At 53.0% G+C, this 20,833-nt stretch overlaps 8 protein-coding genes across 8 annotated transcripts; 5 read left to right on the top strand and 3 right to left on the bottom strand.

Moving 5' to 3' along the window:
• Positions 1-196: 196 nt before the first annotated feature.
• Positions 197-1,795, top strand: PV08_02980 (uncharacterized protein; the record flags this gene model as incomplete). Its single annotated transcript, XM_016377337.1, has 1 exon — positions 197-1,795. The coding sequence occupies one exon, from the start codon at positions 197-199 to the stop codon at positions 1,793-1,795; it is 1,599 nt and encodes a 532-aa protein (XP_016238907.1).
• Positions 1,796-2,953: 1,158 nt separating this feature from the next.
• On the top strand, positions 2,954-5,090 carry PV08_02981 (uncharacterized protein; the record flags this gene model as incomplete). Its single annotated transcript, XM_016377338.1, has 5 exons — positions 2,954-3,079; positions 3,175-3,339; positions 3,391-3,851; positions 3,913-4,222; positions 4,287-5,090. The coding sequence occupies 5 exons, from the start codon at positions 2,954-2,956 to the stop codon at positions 5,088-5,090; spliced, it is 1,866 nt and encodes a 621-aa protein (XP_016238908.1).
• Positions 5,091-6,245: 1,155 nt separating this feature from the next.
• On the top strand, positions 6,246-8,179 carry PV08_02982 (uncharacterized protein; the record flags this gene model as incomplete). Its single annotated transcript, XM_016377339.1, has 3 exons — positions 6,246-6,705; positions 6,895-7,431; positions 7,536-8,179. 3 exons carry the CDS (start codon positions 6,246-6,248, stop codon positions 8,177-8,179), a joined length of 1,641 nt encoding a protein of 546 aa, XP_016238909.1.
• Positions 8,180-8,844: 665 nt separating this feature from the next.
• PV08_02983 (uncharacterized protein) lies at positions 8,845-10,125 on the bottom strand (the record flags this gene model as incomplete). Its single annotated transcript, XM_016377340.1, has 2 exons — positions 8,845-9,001; positions 9,071-10,125. The coding sequence occupies 2 exons, from the start codon at positions 10,123-10,125 to the stop codon at positions 8,845-8,847; spliced, it is 1,212 nt and encodes a 403-aa protein (XP_016238910.1).
• Positions 10,126-10,590: 465 nt separating this feature from the next.
• On the top strand, positions 10,591-11,574 carry PV08_02984 (uncharacterized protein; the record flags this gene model as incomplete). The annotated part of the gene is made up of 1 exon (XM_016377341.1): positions 10,591-11,574. The coding sequence occupies one exon, from the start codon at positions 10,591-10,593 to the stop codon at positions 11,572-11,574; it is 984 nt and encodes a 327-aa protein (XP_016238911.1).
• A 203-nt stretch (positions 11,575-11,777) lies between these two features.
• On the bottom strand, positions 11,778-14,447 carry PV08_02985 (uncharacterized protein; the record flags this gene model as incomplete). Its single annotated transcript, XM_016377342.1, has 1 exon — positions 11,778-14,447. The coding sequence occupies one exon, from the start codon at positions 14,445-14,447 to the stop codon at positions 11,778-11,780; it is 2,670 nt and encodes an 889-aa protein (XP_016238912.1).
• A 2,822-nt stretch (positions 14,448-17,269) lies between these two features.
• PV08_02986 (uncharacterized protein) lies at positions 17,270-18,627 on the top strand (the record flags this gene model as incomplete). Its single annotated transcript, XM_016377343.1, has 2 exons — positions 17,270-18,186; positions 18,246-18,627. The coding sequence occupies 2 exons, from the start codon at positions 17,270-17,272 to the stop codon at positions 18,625-18,627; spliced, it is 1,299 nt and encodes a 432-aa protein (XP_016238913.1).
• A 391-nt stretch (positions 18,628-19,018) lies between these two features.
• Positions 19,019-20,426, bottom strand: PV08_02987 (uncharacterized protein; the record flags this gene model as incomplete). The annotated part of the gene is made up of 2 exons (XM_016377344.1): positions 19,019-20,178; positions 20,240-20,426. The coding sequence occupies 2 exons, from the start codon at positions 20,424-20,426 to the stop codon at positions 19,019-19,021; spliced, it is 1,347 nt and encodes a 448-aa protein (XP_016238914.1).
• Positions 20,427-20,833: the final 407 nt, after the last annotated feature.

Below are 20,833 nucleotides of genomic sequence, written 5' to 3' on the forward strand. Positions count from 1 at the left end.
CGATGAAGTTGACCCTTTTGCACCCCAGTCGTCAGCCATGGCAACCGACAGCCGCTCTTTGGATATGCTGGCATCGCCAGCGATGTCTTCTTGGCGAAACCGGTGAAGTATCATTTGTCTATTCTCAAATGGCCAGGTTTGCAGGATTTGCCAAACATTCATAGTCATTAACGTTCACTCACTGTCTCCCACAGTCATGGCTTCATCTGCGGTGCTGACGGATTCGCCACTGTCACGAAGCAGTGTGTCGTTTGCCAGCGCAAATTCCTCATCCTTGTTCCCTTCTTTCATCGTCTCGCCATCTCCAAGCTCACAGTTGTGTGCAAAGACAGGTGTCTCCGCTGGCGCAGGCTGTGACGCGACTGGTCAAGACTCCTCCAAAGACGAAAATACCATGACAACCTCAAGCTTTGACTCGGCTGAGACTACATTGCCGCCAATACCCATCACAGCGACCTTAACGCCACCAGACATACCAGACGACTCGACTTTGCGGATCATTGTCGTCTCATCGCCAAGTTCAAGCACAAGCATAAGCGCAACGACAACCTCATCGGAAGTTCTCCCTACCAAGTCGACGGAAACTCTGACCGTTTTTGTTTCAACCAAAGTTAAGCCAGGTACAACATCATCATGGATTGCGAGTGTCGTTGAAAGTACCAACCGCTCTTCTTCCAGAACGTCTGTCACGCCGGCTCCAGTTATTACGTCGACACTGGCCACAGTAGCACGAACTTCTCTTACTCCCACTCTTTCTACTCCTACAACTTCTCACCCGACTACTGCTACAGTTAGTTCCACATCCATGGTAACTTCCTGGACTACATCCTCAGCCTTGTCTCCATTCTCCGCGACCCCTTTGACGACGTCTTTCATTTCGGCTGATCCAGCGCAGCCATCTTCAATTGTTACAGAAGTGACTATTTCATCCGCCGCAGCGACAGATACCACGCTCGTCATTACTCCATCGGCTTCGCACAATTCTTCTTCTACCTCGGGATCATCACATTCTGCCCACTCTCACACTCACCCCCACCCCGTAATACTCATTGGAGTGGCTGTGGCAGGTGGTCTCGCGGCACTGACCCTGCTCTTGCTGTGGCTATGGCGTCGGTTCCACACTGCGTCGTTCAACACAGCACGAGCCAAGATCCCGGGATGCACAACCTTTCGACAGTGGAGAGACAGACGCAAGCGAGAACGACGCACGCGCAGCCTGCGCACAATGGAGGCATTGTCACACTCGGAAAGCTACAGTTACAACTATGGGTACAGGTACGGACACAAAAGCAGTGACATTGTCGGTGGTGGAGGTGGTGGTGACACATTTGCGCGACGTCTGCAACAGTATGAAGAAGAGTCTAAGCGTGCAAGGGAGAAGTACAGCTTCGAAGCACCAGCCACGCCACTTTCGGGTGGTGGTGGTAACAAGAAGACAACATTCGGCGGCGGTAGCAGCAGCGCCAATTCAAGCCCATGGTACAAGGGCAAATCTACCACTGTCCCCACGACTCCCAAGAGGAGCGTGGAAAGAAATAATACTGCACCTGGTGCAGCAACAGCGGCAGGAGCAGGAGCAGGAGCAGGAGCGAGTGGCGTCGCTGGTCGACGCATGTACGGGCCATTCAAGAGGGAATTTAACGAGGAGACGGGCAGCCTGGAGAGTTGGGAGGAGAAGTGGTTTTCGCTGGGCAACGAGGCCGAATCGGGCGGCGATTTCGAGATGAAGAGCATGGCGAAGAAGCCCTTTGAGGGCCATGCAGAGCGTGTTGCCGGGCCGGGCATGTCCTGGTGAAAGTTGGTTTAGATTAGGCGAGAACCAGGTAGACAATGACAATGACAATGACAATGGGCCTCTGCGTCATGATGAACCTGGCGTGAGTATGTTGCACAAGTCGACGGTTTTTAAAAACAGGCAGTGAGGTGTTTTGTGAATCAAGAGTAGACTGTAGTTAATGATAGAGTGAGTAGTGCAAAGTGAGCGTAGAGTGAGCTCTGCGAGGATCACTGATATGGAATGTTAGATTGTTCTGGTGTGTCCCTGAGAGGTAGTGGAGGTGGCAGGAGAATAGTCAGGATAGACAAGATGTGCTACGACAGAGTAAGTAGGATATGAATATAAGAGGAGAGGATGTGAATGTGCTCCAGAAAGTGACCTTCAGGAGGACAAGATTCAGAGGATCTGAGAGATGGAGACATGGAGACCCCCTTGGTCATAGGGTGTTTGAAATTTGATCTCTGCTCTGGAGTGGCCACCGTATCACTAGCCGACAGCCCGACACTGTCGCTGACATACGTGGACCGTCAATGGAGTGTTTGACAGCTTGTCACTTCTACGGCTTGCACGACAGTGAGAAACTTGACCTGGAGCCCTGGAAAACGCGGCAAAGTGACAGGGATCTAATCCAACTACAGGTACGTGTAGCAAACACTATCCGAGAACCAGTTCTAAACTTCCAATCTTCCTTCTCGACTACGGCAGACACGGGCCTCATAAGAACACGTACTCGTCTCATCGCGTACGCGTGGGATGATTCGAAACATCGCCCTCCTTGACCATTTGACCGCGCTCCAAAGAGTCATTGGCATTGCCGACGGCCCGCGCACCACCACACACGGCACTTCGGTGCATAACTACTCCATAAACATTCCCACTCCTTTTCTGCGGCGGTACACATTGTTGACAGCTTGTCTGTGTGCCTCAGTCCCCTGGCCTTGCACTCGTACCAGTGGCGGACCGTCAATGATCATGTCTTATCACACGCTACGGGTACGGGTGCGGGCACGAGTCCTCGTTCATCGTCGTCGCGCATCTCTTTACTTTTCCTCCTCTCGTGGGTTCTGTTTTGTTGCAAGAGAAATGTGACCAGTTCAGTACTCACTCACCCACCGCCCGTCGTTTGTTTTGTTCGTTCATCCATCCACTCATTTATCCATTCCTTTTCGCAGTGCAATGTTTAATCCAACTGCTTTGTCGGTCCTTTTGACTTTGAATATCCTCTCTGCAGCTGCTGGTGGCCAGAAGCAAGCCAGCATAACTGACTTTTGGGCGGGAGCGGATCTGTTGTCGTTCGTTTCGGTAAGTGCAATACACGGCAGGGAAGGACATCCTCGAGGATCCCTGGAGTTGTTGTAAACGGGATGTGAAGAAGCTAAGTGTAAGAAAAACAACAGAGGCCCGACATACGGGCACCAAGATGGAACGTCACTAAACATCATCCCGACTTGATCACCCCTGGATACTGGTTTGTCGCACCATATACAACTTGGGCGACGGTCCCTGACCGACTCGAATTCTCGCCGGCGCAGGTCGGGCCGCATATCTATGATGGAGATGGAGTAGGCGTGCCATGACACAGCAGGGGTTTGTTTATGCGCTGACTTGTACAGAATCTGATCTGGAGCGGCGCGGCGCTGGCCCATAACCGTAACGCATTCGACTTTCGGACCTTCAAAGCCAATGGCTCCACGCACCTCTCCTACGTTCTGCACTACAGCAGGAGAGAAGGTGACGAGGAACAACACGGACAAGGCGTCTACCTTGACTCGTCATATCGACAAATAGGCAGAGTCACCCACAATATTGGCATCGAATTCAATTTCCATGAGTTCGACATACGCGACGACGGGAAATCTGCGCTGCTCATTGCCACCGACCGGACTGTGAGGCAGGAACCCACCACGGGTAAATCTGGCTGGGTTGCGCACGATTGCATTAAGGAACTCGATCTCACAACGGGCGAAGACAAATTCTGGTGGTGTCCTCTGGACAACGGTGTCCAGCTGAACGAGACCTACGACAATATCCCAGACATGGAAGGTGTCACTGAGGGCGGACCATGGGATTTTCTGTATGTTTTTCAGACCTGCTAGGGTCACTTCTTGGATGCTAACGAGGTCGCTGTGATCTAGCCATGGCAACTCGATCGACAAGTTCGAGGACGGCGATTATTTGTACTCTGCTCGACATGTCAACACGATATATCGAGTCAACCACACAGACAAATCAATCGTGTGGCGGCTGGGGGGGAAACTGTCGGATTTTGAAATGGATTTCAACTTTTCATCTCAGCATCATGCATCGGTCCAGTCAGATGGTGGCTCAATAGTGAGGTTGACCTTTCTCGACAACGCCGCGGACGATCAGGGGAGACAACCAACGACTTCAACGACTTCTTCGGCGAAACTAGTAGAGTTGGACACTGATACCATGACTGCAACGGTGAGATTATTTTTCGTCTTTGACGCGAAACGGCCCTGGATCGTCGCTAATACTGCATGCACAGCTGGTAGACGCGTGGTATCGCCCTGATGGGAAACTCAGTGACAAGCGCGGTAATGTCAACACGATGCCGAACGGCAACATTTTTGTAGCGTGGAGCGAGAACGGCTACATGACTGAACACACTGCCACAGAGGACAAGAAGCTGGTCCTCGAGGCCAAGTTTACCTCTCATCGGTTCTCGACTTACCGAGCGTTCAAGGCGAACTTTAGCGGCAACCCGATCGAGCGACCTGTGGTGAAAGCATTCGCGACACAGTCGGGAAGGGATGCTTCGTACTCGATGACAACGTTCTATGTTAGCTGGAACGGCGCAACCGAAGTCAAGAGGTGGGAGTTTTTCGGCTCCCAAGGTGATAATGTCGGAGAGTTTCAATATCTCGGGACGACGAACAGGACCGGATTCGAGACCACGTTCTCCGAAAAGGGACTGTGGCTGAACGTCTATGCCAAGGCCATAGCTGAAGATGGCAAGTCTCTTCGCACGAGCAATATCGAGCGATGCTCCGCCTGGCCTGGGTCGCCGCCACTTAAGACGAATGTACAGATTGGAGGAATGGCGCATGGTTCGAGTGCTTCGAATACGTCGGGGAATTCAACGAGCCCCACGACGTCTGCAGCTGAAACGGCAAAGACATGGACAGATCAAGCCAAACAGAACCCCTTGGCGTTGTGGGTGTTTGTGCTCATGCTGGTGCTGCAAGTCGTCGTTGTCGTGGCCTTGTCTCGCTGCTACCGCCGCATCCACCGGGCTACGTGGAAGGAAGACCAGGTGGAATTGCTGTCCAAGGGAGACTTTACGGATTGAATGGGTAGGTACTGTATTGGGAAGTTGTACATCTGTGAAGTGATTTGGTGTTTTGGCGTTATGAGCAATGTGAGCCGTGAATATGATTGTACGAGCATAATTGATTTCTGCAAATTCCAGGACACTAGTTAGTCTACCTGGGATACCCCCTTATTCCGGACTCCGTACCCCGACCGCCGGGGACAGCAAGGCGGCTCTCCGCGGGGTATTTATTCATTGACCCCGGCTATGATGGATCATGGTCCGGGATGAATCTCTTTTCTCTGGAGCTTCCCCCAACTTCATCTACCCATCTGGGGGCATTTCGGCCAATCCTGATACGATGATAAACCGCTACACTACCCAACTAGTCTTTGATCACCACGGGCCATCCACCGACTTGGCTCCTCTCCAACTACGAGTACCTGACTGTGTCTTTATACCCTGCTCGCGTCCAATCACTGTTCCACTGTCAACACGCCGACAGCATCACCGCTCAATCACCGGTCGCCCATCAGCTATGCATTCCACTTTCTACAAGTCCGCCATCTCATGCGCCTTGCCGTCCGTCGATTCGCTGTACTCCCATACAACATTGCCAGGGTTTTGAGTCGCGTCCATCGCTCACCCTCGGTTGTAGGGTGACATTCGCAGCCGGCAGGGAGATCAATTATCCATCTTTGCGGGGAGGGGAGATGATTGTTCTGGCACAACCGGCACATGGCCTGCTCTGTCCGAGGACTCACCTTGGGTACCAGGGTAGCACGCATCACGGACAGGGGGTGAAGCCCGCTCGAGAGCGAAACTCGGCAATGAACAATGTTGTCATGCCATTGCTATCTACCGGGGCTCTCTTTCGAGGCGAAGCTTACTCTTTGATAGACGTTGCATAAAACCCGGTAGCTCCCTGCCGATGGCTTTCGCTTGAAGTTGTCTCCTAACCCGTCCTCTCCCTTTCTCCCTTTTCTCCTCAGCTCTATCGCCGCACTAGTTAGCTTCACTGTTTGGGTGTTGTGTAGGTCGTGGTTATCTCCCGGACCACGGCACGTCTGACTGATACCTTGGCTGTTCATTTGGGAATTTCCTCTCTCCCTCCCTCCCTCCCTCCCTCTCTCGGAGTGTGTTTGTGTGTGTGTGCATCACATACGCCAGCAAGGTGACACAGTGACCCGAATCATGGACATCGATCATGTTCGAGACGAGAAATCCAATACGGGGTCTGTTCCTCACAACAACAAACACGAGGCTCGCGTCATGAATGCCTCGGAGGACCCCATCCTCCAGCCGTCGTCACCGAACACGAAGAAGACAATGGACTTCTCAGACGAGAAACCGACAGTCTCAACGGCCGAGAACGTCAACCACGGCGACGCCGACGGGGACTCTCACAATGCCGCCGTCGACATCGACAAGCGTCGTTATGATCCGACCCTCGCGCCTCGATATACTCAGGAAGAAGAAGACGCGGTGATTCGCAAGCTCGACTGGCACCTGATGCCCCTCATCTTCGTTCTCTACAGCTTGTCTGTGCTCGACCGGTCGAATTTGGGCAATGCTCGTATTGCCGGCATGGAAGACGACATTGATCTCTCTGGGAACCGGTATGATTGGCTCGGAACAGCATTTTATATTTCATGTAAGATTTCTCGGCTGGCTCCAATTCGCCCGTTTCCATTTCCATATCCATTTCCTCAGCTTCGTGCTCAACGTCTGAAATTTCATGCCACGATCAACTCTCGTCTAATCTATCCCTCCTTCCAATGTTCTCTTTCTTCTCTTCCCGTTCTGTATACTACTAACACCTTCATTAATGAACCGCTCACAGATATTCTATCCCAATGGACACAGGTGGGCTGGAAAGCATTCCCACCGCACCGCTGGGTCGCCTTCGCGGTGTTCGGATGGGGCACGGTCTCGACCCTCCAGGCGGCGTGCTCGTCCTGGGCCGGCGTCATGGTCTGTCGGGTGCTTCTGGCCATCTTCGAAGCTTCCTTCGGCCCCGGCGTGCCGGGATACCTCTCGTACTTCTACCCGCGGGAGAAACTGGGCTTGCGGACGGGCATCTTCCTGTCCGGCTCGGCCGCGGCGAATGCGTACGGGTCGGCCCTCGCGTACGGCATCGCCCAGGCCAAAGGCAGCATCGGGCCGTGGCGCATCTTATTCATCGTCGAGGGCGTGCCCACCTGCCTGCTTGCCATCGTCGCGTGGTTCTGGCTCCCGGACTCCCCGCACGACGTGAGGTTCTTGAGTGAGCGTGAAAAGGAGATCGCGATCGATCTGAGCCTGAGGCAACCGGGCGATCGCACGGGCAGGAAAGGACTGCAGTGGAAACAAGTTCTGGGTGGACTCGTCGATTATAGATGTAAGTACTCTCTTGGTTTCCACTTTCGCTCTGTCGCCGTCGCGCCGGTCACCATCTCTGTCTCATTTTCCCACTTCCGGCTGACGGACTGTACCGTTCTGCAGCGTACCTCCCGCCACTGATGTACTTTGGCTGCAACGTGTGCTTCGCGTCGCTCCCGCTCTTCGTGCCGACCATCATCTCGGAAATGGGGGCGTTCAGCAGGATCCAGTCCAACGGGCTCTCGGCGCCGCCGTACGTGTTTTGCTTCGTCGCCATCTGCTCGTCGGCGTGGTTCTCCGACCGCATCCGCTACCGGGGCCCGTTCGTCGTGGTCCCCGCGCTGCTCGCGGCCACCGGGTACGTGGTCCTGGGCACGACGACGGGCGTGGCGCCGCGGTACTTTGGCCTCTTCCTGGCCGTCCTGATCTTCGTCAGCGTCGCCATGGTGCTGACCTGGGTCGGCAACACGCACGCCACCGAGACCAAGCGCTTCGTCGCCCTCGCCATCCTCTCCACCGGCGGCCAGTGCGGGCCCGTGCTGGGCACCAACGTCTTCCCCAAGAGCGAGGGCCCCTACTACCGCAAGGGCATGTGGGTGAGCTGCGGCGCCTGCCTCCTGGTCGTGGTGACGGCGTGCATGCAGATGGCCCTGCTGGCGAGGGAGAACAAGAGGCGGGACGCAAAGTACGGCACGGACAGGGAAACCGTGCATCTCCAGGAGCCGGACGAGTACGGCAATGACAAGCACTTTAGGTACATGGTTTGAGAATTTTTGGGACGTGAAAACGGGTTGTGGAGGAGGGGGTGAAAGGGGCTTGGGGGGAGGGCAGAGAGAAGGAAAAGAGTGAGAGAACTGAATATTTCACGAAACGAGGACAAATGTACCTGGGTAGTGATGAGAGAACGGAGAAGGAAAATAGAGATTGAATGGCTGGGAACTACTGCGAATATTGCACGATGCCTCTCAAAAGGATATACAGTGTGAGCTCCACAGGATTATATATAAACCACTATATTAATCCCTCGAGCTCGCTCTCACGACAGATAAAAAAGGTGTACACTGTCCGAACAACCATCCAACTCAAACTATTATTACGGTCTTTTTGTACGACTGTAGAATTCTACCCATCGTCGGCACAACACTCACCACCAACCACATAACTATTCAGCCCATTAAATCTCAGCACGTTCAATTATCGTCGGTGATGTCTTGATTTCATAAAGTTCTGCAAGCCAATTGAGCTCGCAACCAATGTACAACATATTTACAAGCTCTCGAGAAGCAGAAACACCCCCGCAAACGCAAACGCCTGGTCCCAATGTCATGCATCCCTCAGGTAGGTGGTAGCTATGTATGTAGGTCATGCCGTCCGAATCCCGCTCGATGCGCGCGCATAAATGAACCACAAGAAAAGGGTTCGCCCATCGCATTTACCCAGTTCCAACATACTTGAACCAGAGCGGTCGGCAATCTTCTCGTTGCAACCATGATTCACCGGCGTAGAACTTTCCAGCTTCACAGCCTCGGCACTTTGGAGAATTAGGGCAGTTGTAGAACGGGATGTGGTTGTACCCGATGTCCTTGAACCTGCAAACACCATTAATCAGTATTCTTTTCTTCGGCCACTCATTACGAGCAACCGCCGGAGGTGCTTACCAATGAATCCTGCTCGAGTCTTCGAACAGTCCCAGGGCAATGCTGTGCACTGGTGCGTCTCCCCATCTCTCGTAGAAGAATCCACCCGATCTGTCCAGATGTGTAAAATAGTCTTCATACACCTGTCCCCGCCAGAAGGACAAGTCTGCAATCTCGAAATTAGACCAGAAGTGACATGTGCTGTATCCGTGTGCTTTCACATTGTTGTCTGGTCGTCGTGTGTTGTCGGTCAACCATTGCATGGCGTTGTTCTTGTGCAGGTATTCAGGATGCGAGGCCAAGAACTTGATGGTTTCCGGCCACAGGGAGGGAATGGATTGGGGTGAGTCGAACAGGTTGATGTTGAACCCGTACGTCTTGTTGTGGTCTTGCATGTAACGGAAGACATCGTAGTCAACATCACAGAAGAACTTGACCTTCGGCTCGACTCGCCAGTAGTACTGTGTATGTTCAAGTGCAGGGTGCCGGTAGAACATGCCGCTGTTCCACCTGCACATTTGGTGGTAGGATATTTTGCCGGCGTATTGCACGTCGTTCTCTTTCAGGATCTTGGCAGACTCGTCATACAGCTCCTTGCTGATCCACGAGGGCATCTCCCAGTGCTCTTTTGGGATCGTGTGATAGGAGCATTTTGCTTTCGTCAGGGCTTGGGTCTTCTTCTTGAACTCATCGGTGAATGGGACGTCGTTAAAGAAGGTCCAGGGGTAGTTGAATTTGTGGTTCCACGTCTCTTCAAGCTGTTTCATGGTGGGAAGGAGGTCGTGGAGTTCTTCGTTTCGGACAAGGGAAAGGAGAGTAGCATTGATTCGCGCAGACTTGGTGCTGCCGGGAGAGTAGTCGTGGTCGGTGTGTCGCCAGAGAAGCCCATCTGGCTCACCGACAGGATCTAGGAGCGGATCACGCTCCATGTTGCTGATCTTGCCGCCATTGCCTTCGACGGGACCGGCATTCGGCGGAGTCAGGTTGGGCGGTGGACGCAAGTACTGAAAGACGATGAAGAAGAGCAATATGACGGACAGTGCCCCCAGATACCGGACAGGTCGAGCGACTGCCATTGCGCTGAGGGGGACAGTTTCATCCGTAGGCCATCGACGTGGAAGGAGAGACAGATGGTGGTGTTGGAGTTGTGTTGGACGAGAAGTCGAAGAAGCAAACTTGTCCACAGCGATTTCAATTCATTGCCACGAGTCCCATGTACTCGTAATAAGTTTCGAAACGACGCCAACTGCGCCGTTCACCTTCGCCTTTGCCCGGCCTATTGTACGTGTTCTCGTAACCAAACAATGGCCACTAAGTGACACTAAAACGGCCGCTAATGCAACCTTATTGCCCGCCACTAAATTCATTTGCTAAACACACATGTGAGTCCTGACTTTCTCCGCAAAAATTCGTCAACGATGCTCCGGGCGCAGGCCACTCAAAGTACTTGTTGCACACAGTGATTGTCCCGTTAGTATCTGAAATCAGGATCCTGCACATTCCACGGCCGTCAGCACATACTCATACGTACAGTCGCCGCCATGGAAGTACTCACAGAGCAGCCCAAAACCTCCTCCTTCACCCCGCTCGCGGAGCATCAAGCAACCACACCAGCGTCGTTTTACTCTGGTCCTCCGGTTCTTCACTACTACAGCGACCGCAGCAAAATTGTGGTTTTGCAGCACGAGGTCGAATCCCTACCTGCGTTCGCTCCGCTTCTTTCAAAGGCCGAGGCTGTTTCCACATCGCACGCCAACGGCACGGAAACCGCCAACGGAGACAGCAACGAGGCTCAGTCGCAAAAGGTCCTGGACGATGTTGATGTCTGGGTCGCGTCGGACAAGCTGTACTTGTTCTCGGCGTCCGCAAACTCGGGCGTATCGATTCCTTACCCTTCAATCTCTCTACATGCGATACAATCCCTCCCGGCACCTGAACCCTTGGGAGCCTCGTCGGCCGATGCGCCTGCGCCATCTCAAGGAGTCTACATGCAACTGGTCACCTCCTCCGAAGAGACAGACGAGGAGCCAGACTCAATATCCATCACCATAGTCCCCACCGCCTCCGGACCTCCGGAACAGGCCACAGACGACAGCAATGCCGACCCCATTGCGACCGAGGACAAACCTCTACAGACGCCCGTCACGGCCATGTTCAATGCGCTGTCGAACTGTTCGAATCTGCACCCGGACCCGGTTGAGCCTGGTGACGAGGACGAAGACCAATACCAAAGTCATCTGTTCCAGACCGGCCTTGCGTTTCCCGGCGCCAGCGACGGTGGATTGCCGCCCGCGATGCCAGGTAGTGGAGGCTGGATCACTGCCGAGAACATGCACGAATACTTTGACGAAGAAGGCAATTGGATTGGCAAAGATGGTGACGAGGAAGAACAGCAACAAGAGGTCGAAGGCGAGAACCTCGGTCCTGGTGCTGGGACCGTTCGCCCGAGACAGGAGGAGGATACAAACGGCAACGGCGAGCCGGCTGATGGCAACGAGGAAACAAAGTGGCAGAGAACATCGTGAGGGGTTTTGTCATCTCGTCCTTCAGGAGTGTGTTAGACCATGAACAAGAAAAGTAAATGATACCCGTACAGTGGATAGAAAAAGTACTGAAGGAGAGGTTTATCATATCATTGTGCGTTCATTGCTCTCCGCCTCTATAACATGGTGCGTCCCCATATCCTGATTTTCGTAGCTCATTTCAGTACACATTCCGGTGACGCGAGTCAAGAATACAAAGTCCGTTTTGTCGGAAAAACGCTCTCCAGACTATCCGCGAGCAATTCCAACCCGTCGCCAACGCCGCCAGCAGTCCTCGAGACACCTCTCAACCCAGCAAGGAGGAACGTGACATGCCTCTGGAAGACGTCTTTGACTCTTTGGATCTCCTTTCGCACCGAACTGTCCTCGTCCAGAATGAAGGTCGAGTAACCCTCGCCCATGCCTCCGTCATCTTCCTCCTCGTCGTCGTCGTCGTCGTCGTCGGACTCGCCTTCTTGACGCGTGCGACGCCTCCGACGCTGGCTCCTCGCAGAAATGAAGGAGCTAGCTTCAAAGTCGACGGACCCTCTTCGCCCAGACGTGGAAGCAGACGTCGGCGCACTTACGACATCAGCGAACCGGATACACAAATCGAGAACCGCAACCACGGCATCGCGCAAGGGCTTGACGCGCGCGCTGCTCAGACACGCAAGTTCCAGATCGCGCACGTACACGGCGTGGATGGCGATCATGTCGTCGACACTCCCCGTCGAAGGCGCCGTGAGACGACCGCGCATGTCCCGTGTCATCGGCCCAATGGCACACGTCGTCAGATGAGCGTAGAGGACATTGACAAAGTGCGCGAGGCCCATGTACACTGCGCGCGCGAACGGTTGGTCCCCCGGATCTGTACCCAGCGGGGCATTCTGAACGTGGAAGAACGCGCGGCGCTCGAGAATGCATCTTGCCCTGCGGATCTGGCAGAGTGTCAAGGCGATGCGCTGATACACAGTGATTGACGCGGGTGAGATGACGTTAGCAACCGGCCAGGGGAGGTGATACGACAGTGTAAGCGACGTGAGGATCTTCACTGAACGACGGCGGCTTTCCATGCTCCGGGATGAGGTGTATGATGAGGTGACGGAGATGTTGTCGGCGTCGACGCACGGCGTCGCGTGGTAAGCTTCGGCCACGAGGTCGGCCACGAGGAAGCGATCGTTCCACATCTCCACGCACCGATCGATCTGGTCAAACAGCCGGAAGTCAATCTTGTCCAAAATCACCCCATCCTTGCCGAGATATAGGTAGTCGAAGGCGTCGAGGAGCTTGTTCAAGCCGCAGGCCGACTCGAGAACGTCCTTCAGCGCAGCAGTGGACGTGGTGAGCAGGCCGGTGAGGTGTTTATTGAAGACGGCCTCTAGAGTAGCGGATAGTGGTACTGCTGAGTGCTCGAGAAGGTGTGCTGTTTCTGTTACTGCGCCACAGAGGCCGAGGCAGTCGCTACCACTGTCCAGCGGTTTTTGCTGGAGATGCTGGAGGAAAGCGGCAGTCTTACCGGTGGCGAAGACATGCGGGACGAAGGCCCTGAGAAAAACTGGTACGTGCTTGTCGTCATCTGATATTGCAAACCAGTCATGCCACAAAGTGGTTGCATTGCGTGGCTTGTTGGTCCTCTTGATGAAGAAGGGGCGTGTATTCTCAACCGCCCCGGTGAGTAGCCAGGTATCTATTGGGGCGGAGTAGAGCTTTAGTGCTGAGAGAAATATAGGCGTCAGTGTCTTTAGAGCCAGGGCTGCGCCACAAGCACCGGCAAGCTCGATTTGCCTATGTAAAGCATTCAACGCAGAGACGGGATCATCGGGCGCGATTCGCGGCAGAACCTCGAGGACAGCTTGTAAGGGCGCGATTTTCTTCTTGAGGGCTTCAAGAGTCTGGAGGAGGCTAATAACACCATTGGAAGAGCGTTCATGCAGGATGTCATTTTGCATCTGGCATATCGAGCGGTCGAACAATTCCAGGATGCCTCGAATGCGGCTTTGCAAAAGCTGCATGACACTTGAATCTTGCCTGAGTGAAAGCCAGCGGCGTATCCACGCAACTTCGGAGCCAAGCAGCGCGGCATTGCTCAAGATTGTCCTTGATGTCTGGGCTCTCAGATGGGCAATCTGATAGTTCTGGTCCAAGCGGATGCCACGGTCAGACAGTCTGAAGATAGACGTTTGAAGACCGTTCATCATGAAGAGGACCTCCCGTATGACTTGTTTCTCGGTGATAGCAACAACTTGAGTCCCATGGCGCCAGAACTGTGCAGTTTCGAGTTCAGAACGCACGAAATCATCGTCTGCGATATCGCTCTGGTCGAAGATATTCCCGAGATCATATTTCCCTTTGTGTCTTTCCCTTACAGTTGCTGGAGATGTCGAATTGCTCGATATCGCAATTTCATCATCATCAGAGCTGAAATCGCTGTACTCGGGGACCATCCATATATCGTCCTGCCGATCAATTGGATCATCAGCTTCAACATCAGCCCATCTCAATGGGCCTGGGCTGTCCGGCTGCGATCGAAACCCAGCAAGATCCTCTACCCGGTTGTATCTCGCTGGATTATCGGATAAATGCAGCAAAAGATCCAAGGCATCGGGTATCCAGCGATATTCGTACTGTTCCAGTTTCCGACGTCGCGTGTACAGTGCTTGGGCCAGATCATCCAGATTGAGGACTTGAAATTTCTCTTCAAGTCCGGTGAGCTTCTCCGCGACAGCAAATTGATTTGTTCGGGCATGAACATGATACTTAATCTTCCTGGCAAAACTCTCTTTGTATTTACGGTGAGCGGCGGGACTTGCTGACAATGGAACAAGGGAGGCAGCGAGCTGCTCAATCCAATTGTTCATGGAGGTTGTAGAAGCCATAACAACCGCCTTTCAAGTCCACAATGCCTTGGCATCCTAGGGGGAGAGTCACAGTGTCCGGGAAGAGCGCATACCTGACTGAATGTCGGATGATAGTGTAGCAATAGTAATAGAGTCGATGCGAAGAGACGCGACGGAACTTCGCGTGGGACAAACCAATACGGTATACGAGCACCCGATCTTGGCAGGACGCAGAGCCTCACAACCTCATAAGCGCCTGCTGTCGCGAGTGATACAAAGCCTATCGTCCAGCGATTTCTTGAGGACTGCCTGAGCACTTCGTCCTTGTTTTCCGCCTCATCGTCAACTTTAGACGATGCTGAGGATCTGTATGGATTATTTATTTTCACTGACGTCTGGTTGGACAGCCTCGTCGCCCGCCAACCCTACGCAGACGTGGCCGCTTTATCAACACTCACCCGCCTTTCTCCCATCCTCATCTCACCCTGCAGATGCAACTCACGCTTTAACACTCGCCCATAGAAAATATGAAACGATTCAAAGTTACAAGAGTCCCCTGATAATGCTCCTCTCAACATGGGTTCTACGATGAGGTGCAGCACCGCTCATGACCTGAACTCGCTTTCGAGATCGATGACTGCTCTCATGATATGGTAAACCGTACAATACTATTGGCGCGTTTTTCTCACCCCTGTGTGCTTTTTACCTCGCCCCAAGCGAATGATTCTCAAATTCCAAGCTTTATGACTACCACAGGAGGTAAAGCTTTTATGGACTACACCCCATCACAGACAACCGCAAACCGCAACGGTCCTGCTTAACGCCCTGTTTGGCTCCCTTCTGACCTCTACTTCGAGCTTCCATCACCTCGAACGACAAGGATCCCTCTTGCAAGGTCGTATAGGGTCAACTGGCATTGGGGTCTGGTTCTTACATGGTGCAAGTGTCACTCTGGCTCCACACAAAATTAGTCGCGCTGCGATTTTCTGATTAATCCGGCAGGTCATTTGTCTGTGACGACCAGCCTTACTGCATGAAACCATTGCTGAATTCAAAGGCCACTCAACCTGAAAGTTCAAACTGCCACGTGCGCGTCGATCCGGGAGCGATCGCACTATTGCTCGCCGAATGTTCAGCATCACCTTGAAGATATGCTTACAAATGTGTTGGGATTCCTCAATATCTTTCATCGAGAAATACAGAGGCGACGACGATGCTCAGTTCCTTCAATCCAAGATCAACCGTTTGACCAGGTCCCCCTCATTGTCCATCACATATTGCCGGCTGGAATCAACTCCAATGGATTCATCTTTCCGTACACGAAGCTGTCTCGTGGGTTTCGAGCCTTAGAATCAGCCGGGCACTTCGATAAAGAAGCTAAAGATCCCAACCATCCGCAGTATCGCAGAGTGAAGGATCTTCGTCCAATAGAGTTTTTCAGCAGCAATTCACTATACTCTGCATACAAGGGCGTGGAATCTATCTATCTATATGTTTTGCGAGGAGGATCAAGCATTCTCAGCTGAATTTCAGCGATACCTCGTGAATTCTCTTGGGCAAGTTCATTTCAATACGTTCCATATGCCCTCAGAGCATAGTCCCTTTCTGAGCACGCTACAAGAATTGTCGAAGTTGTCGAGGCAACCTCCGGAAGCCCTACGCCTGTCGAAGAGCCACGTCATGGGATTTCAAACCAGAAAACATGAAGTGGCGGGAAAGCCTCTGTGATCGATAAATAGTAGGTCATCGGCGGACTCTGTACAGCGGTACCGAAGCACGTTCTCACACAGAACGCGATAGAGTTCTGCAACGGTGAATTAACGTAGTTGGCTTGGATGGCTCGACAAACCTTGCAAGCTACTGGTTCGGCCTCAACAAGGTAGAATGTAGGCTTATCCACGAAGGCCGATCCACACTAGGTCCAATTTCGTGTGCATTGAAGGGTCGAATGAAGTCGGGGTAGGGGCAGTTCGGAGAAGAATACCCGGGATCTTCTGCGGGAGGTGGGTTGTGCCAAGCTATATTCCTTCTATATGCGGTCTAGTCTTGCACCACTGACATAGGACCGAGGCGGGCATTTCACCTCCCCTTGACGCTTGGTACTCTCTTAATGGGCCATATCCAATGGGTTTCAAGATGGAACAACAAACTCGAGAGCCTGTTCGTTCACCCCGGTCCACGCTGGATCTGTTGTGCTCACGCTATAATCAGATCAGATCGAGAGCAAGATTTGTTCGTTGCATCTGTGGGCTCCATGTCAGTGCCGATATAATAGGTCTGCAAATGCCAAAGAAGCGATGCCAAGTTCCATTTCGTACCATTGGTACTCTACTCACTTCATCTGCCGAGCTGGATCATGCATAGAATCAGGAATGAGCCCCTCAAATCGATATCTATGGCTAGAAGTCGACTCCGGCGGAACTCGCGTCAAAGGTGGTCAGAAGGCTGAAGCAAGCCGCAAAGTCCCATGCTGCTCGGCGTCAGCATCAACTCAGAAGGTTCACAGCCATCTTTCGATTGTTTGAGTCGAAGAACCGTACGGCATACCCGGCTGTGCCTCAACTAGGCAATTCCTCTTCGCGTCAAGGCCGCTCACTTGATAGAAACAGGCAGAATCGTTTCCATGCAGCAGCCAACAGCGAGAAGACCGACACTGGCGACCGCAGAGTGTCTCCTCCATATCCACGAAAGGACGACCAGAGCTCCTCAGAAGTGGTCGCACAGGCGTCTCGTCCTGAGCAAGGAGGCGGAAAAGGCACTGTCAGTATCGCTTGCTTCCGGAAAGGACTGAATGTTTGTACTGAGGTACCGTATCCCAGAAACCCACGAGTCGAAGCCTATCTATCACCTGGACGAGCCAAATGGAACCTTTCCACGAGCTACCAGTATGGCTGGATGAGTACTCGACAAGTATGCTGCGATACGGTAAGCTCAGACTTTTGACGCTCAGAACCCCCAGTTACTACCGGCTTATGCCTGTTTTTGGGTTCATTTCAAAATTCCAGGCCATCTTTTCTGACCGAACCACAGTCTTTACCGTATGGTTGCCAGAGCTGTGCGCTCACAGGTCGTCGACTCTGCGGAAGCAAGCATACTTTGAACATGTCATAACAGACATACTCTTGCTGTCGGTCACTCTCACCGCTGCATTTGCCCGGACAGGATTCGCGACCGAGGGTGGTGGTACAGGCAAGGATCCCGGCGCTCTGGTGGATAAAAACGCCACGGCCGTGATCGAGAAATACTGGCTCAAGTACACGGTCATAACCATCCAAATGCTCATCAATGGCGTGGAACTCTCGGCCTATTCGACTCTGCAAATGTTCACGGCTGTCACGACCATGGCCGGGTGTGAGTTCATGGTCAACCCCCACGAGGGGCGCCTCCACCTACAGGCTTCCGCTCAGACTGCTTCCAGGAACGGAGGCTTCGGTACCATTCCCGCCTTGCTGTTGGAGATCTTCTTGCTCAACGAAGTGTTGCTGGCCAGTCTGAGTGGCAGTCGCCCCGTTGTACCTCATGACCAGCTCGCGCCGGTGGTGGACGCATTGCTTCCCAAAATGCCGGAATTTACAAAAAGATCGTCGTACCGATTCGGCAAACTCCTCAGCGGCTCGGGCCCTGTGGGGGATTCGTTGTCGTCGTCCTTTATTGCCGTTATGGCGGAGCTTTATGCCGCAACTGAGATAATCAACGTTTACACGAGTCTTGGTGGACAGGACCAACTACGAGAAACGATAGTTCTTCGGATGTTTTTGATCGGTCTTTGCCTTTCCTGGTACTTACTTATCCCCCCTCCCCTCCCCTCCCCATGCAGCTGCATGTCGATCGGCACAGTGTGGCCATGGAATGCATTCGGCTCTCGGGTCTTTTGTTGATCCACACCACCCACCTGAAGGGGACTCCAAAGCAACATTTGTATGACCGGGTCGCCACCGAGCTGCTGGAGAGGCTGCGGCAACTCGATGATGTGAGCACCGGAGGGCCACAACCCTTGGTGGCCTTGATGGACATCTGGGCGTCTTTCCTGGGCGCGTTTGTCTCCATGAGCAACGAACGGGGAGTGTCTTACTTGCATCGCATCTCTCGAGCCGCCTCTGACTTGCCAGCGTCGAAGAAGGAATGGGTCCAAATAAGGGAGTGGCTGAAGAGATTTCCATGCGTTGATGAGGAGTTTGATGAGCCCTTTGAACAGATATGGGTTCTGGCTCATCACTGAAGTGCAAAATCTTTTACGCGTTTGTTGCAAGGTCGGCCGAAATCGGCTTGCCGTAAATCCCGAATGTTCTGAGACGCCCTTTCTCACGTTCCGGGGGGGGGGGGGCACACAGAACAACTAAAGGAATTCGGCAGGTTTGGCCAAGCAAGGCCAGAGTTTGAGCAGAGATCAAGGACACTGACACAAGAGAGTAAAGCTCTTTGTCATGCCCTGAAGTGTATGGCCTAGCTCCGTCGCCAGACATGATACTAAGGAGGCGGAGAGATTTGTACGATGGACTCTTAGGTCAATAAGGACGGCTTGCTTCCCGTTTACCGCAGATTTGAGGCCATGTTGATTCGATTACCCCATGCTAAATGCGCGTTCTATCTTCTTCCGCGTGGATTATGGTCTAGATCATAAATCCTGGCTGGGATGAATTCCACATATCCTCAAAAGGCTTGTCGAATTCTTTGACAATGTAGGGGAATTTTCTCAGAACCATTCTTGCCTGGTGCCAGTCGTCGATGCCTAGCGAGTGAGCCCCTCGACTGATGTTCTGAATGAACCACTGGGTACGGTACACATTCGGCGAGCCGTGCGCTCCTGCAAAAAAGATCCACATCATAATCTCAGGGTACTGCCTCCAACATGTCTCCACGTCTGACCTTCGCAGCAGCACCTCAAGATCTCTGGATACTTTTTCAAAGAGATGTATCTTCCTCGTGGCCTTGAGATGGGTGGTGAAAATGGCAAGCATTCCTGCCAGTCTCAGGCTTTCAAGCGTACAAATGTTGTGTTCGGGGGCGACATCAGTCGAGTTCGTAGTCGGAGCGCAACGACTCAGCTGGTGGCCCGCGACCAAGGTCCTGATAATCAGGGTCTCGTTGATCCTGTCTTCGCTCTGAGTCGAGTCCGCGTTGATTAGCTCTGCGGCGTAGAAAAGTCCTCGAAGGGCACCGCAGACATCGCTTTTGTCATCTGAAGACAAAGAGGGTTCGAAGAGAGCGCTGAATCGCAGACCCGAGTCCACAAGCCACTCCGGGACTTGAGGTAGGAGTGTCTGGGCAATGTGCGATACTTCGATACCGCTGATTACTGGTTTCTGGCCTGTCAAGGAGGCCAGATGAACGTCCCACAGCAACGATGCCTCTAGTTCAAGTTCGCCCAGATTACGGAACCCCCCAATGGCTTCGGCAATGTTCACCGCGCCCTGAAGGTGCATACGTCCCTCTTCAGGATTGTTGACAATGAATGCACAGCCTGAGAGGCTGACGCTCGCAAAGAACAGTCGTCTAGCGGACATAGGCCAAGAAGTAGTAAACATTTCACGCATCATTCGGAGGCAGGCCTCCTTGGACCTGAACAAGTACCGCTTCCTCGATCCATCTCCGCTGGTGAGCGACTTCTGCTGGCAATTGATTTCCACAAGCTCAAAAGCAGATTGACTGAATCCGTATGTGAGGAAGATGGCGCATGTTATGCTGTCAGTGTAAACCATCTCAAAAAGTCGGTGGTGGTGAACGGTAGCCAGTTTTTGCGGGTACAATGATGGGATCCAGTTCGTGAACACTGTTGGCATTTAATGTCAGCTGAGGGATGCCAAAACAAGTAAAATAGAAACACGGCGTACGGTATTTTACCATGCCATGCGAGTACTCATCCATCTCAAAAGCCAGCCGAGGCAGTGAGTTGTGCTGCAGGTCATCGTATGTTGCAAACCTATACGCGGACAGCGACGGCGCTGTCGTGGTTGGTTTGGGCGAGTTCTGTGAGCCACCAGACGCCGCGGTAACTGGGGTCCGCCTTCGTCCTTGCATTGCAACAGACTCGGTACCGTGCTGTTCTCGGTCCTGTTCATGCTCACGCTGATAGGATTGTATAATGTGTGTTGTGTCGGCGGGGTGGATTCCTCCCTGGGTAAGACGCGGTCAGGGTCGCTCATGGTTTCAATACGGTGAGGCGAACTCGTATCGTTCACCTACTTTGTGACCCTGCAGTATTCTGTACGAATTGAAATTCTTCACGTCCGTCAATCGCCTATCGCGATGAAAAGAGGTGGCAATGTGCGACCGCACCACCGTCGAGTCGGTCCTCCCCTCATTGTCGGGTTGGACCCACAGGAAGCGTCCTCGAGTCTGCCTCATCATGAGACTCTGATATTGCCGAGCGGTATCACCCAAGACGCTTGCTACACCATTTCTGAAAAGCGGCGTTACGAGAGAGT

Source organism: Exophiala spinifera (assembly GCF_000836115.1).
Source record: "Exophiala spinifera strain CBS 89968 unplaced genomic scaffold supercont1.2, whole genome shotgun sequence".
NCBI classification, from domain to species: Eukaryota; Fungi; Ascomycota; class Eurotiomycetes; order Chaetothyriales; family Herpotrichiellaceae; genus Exophiala; species Exophiala spinifera.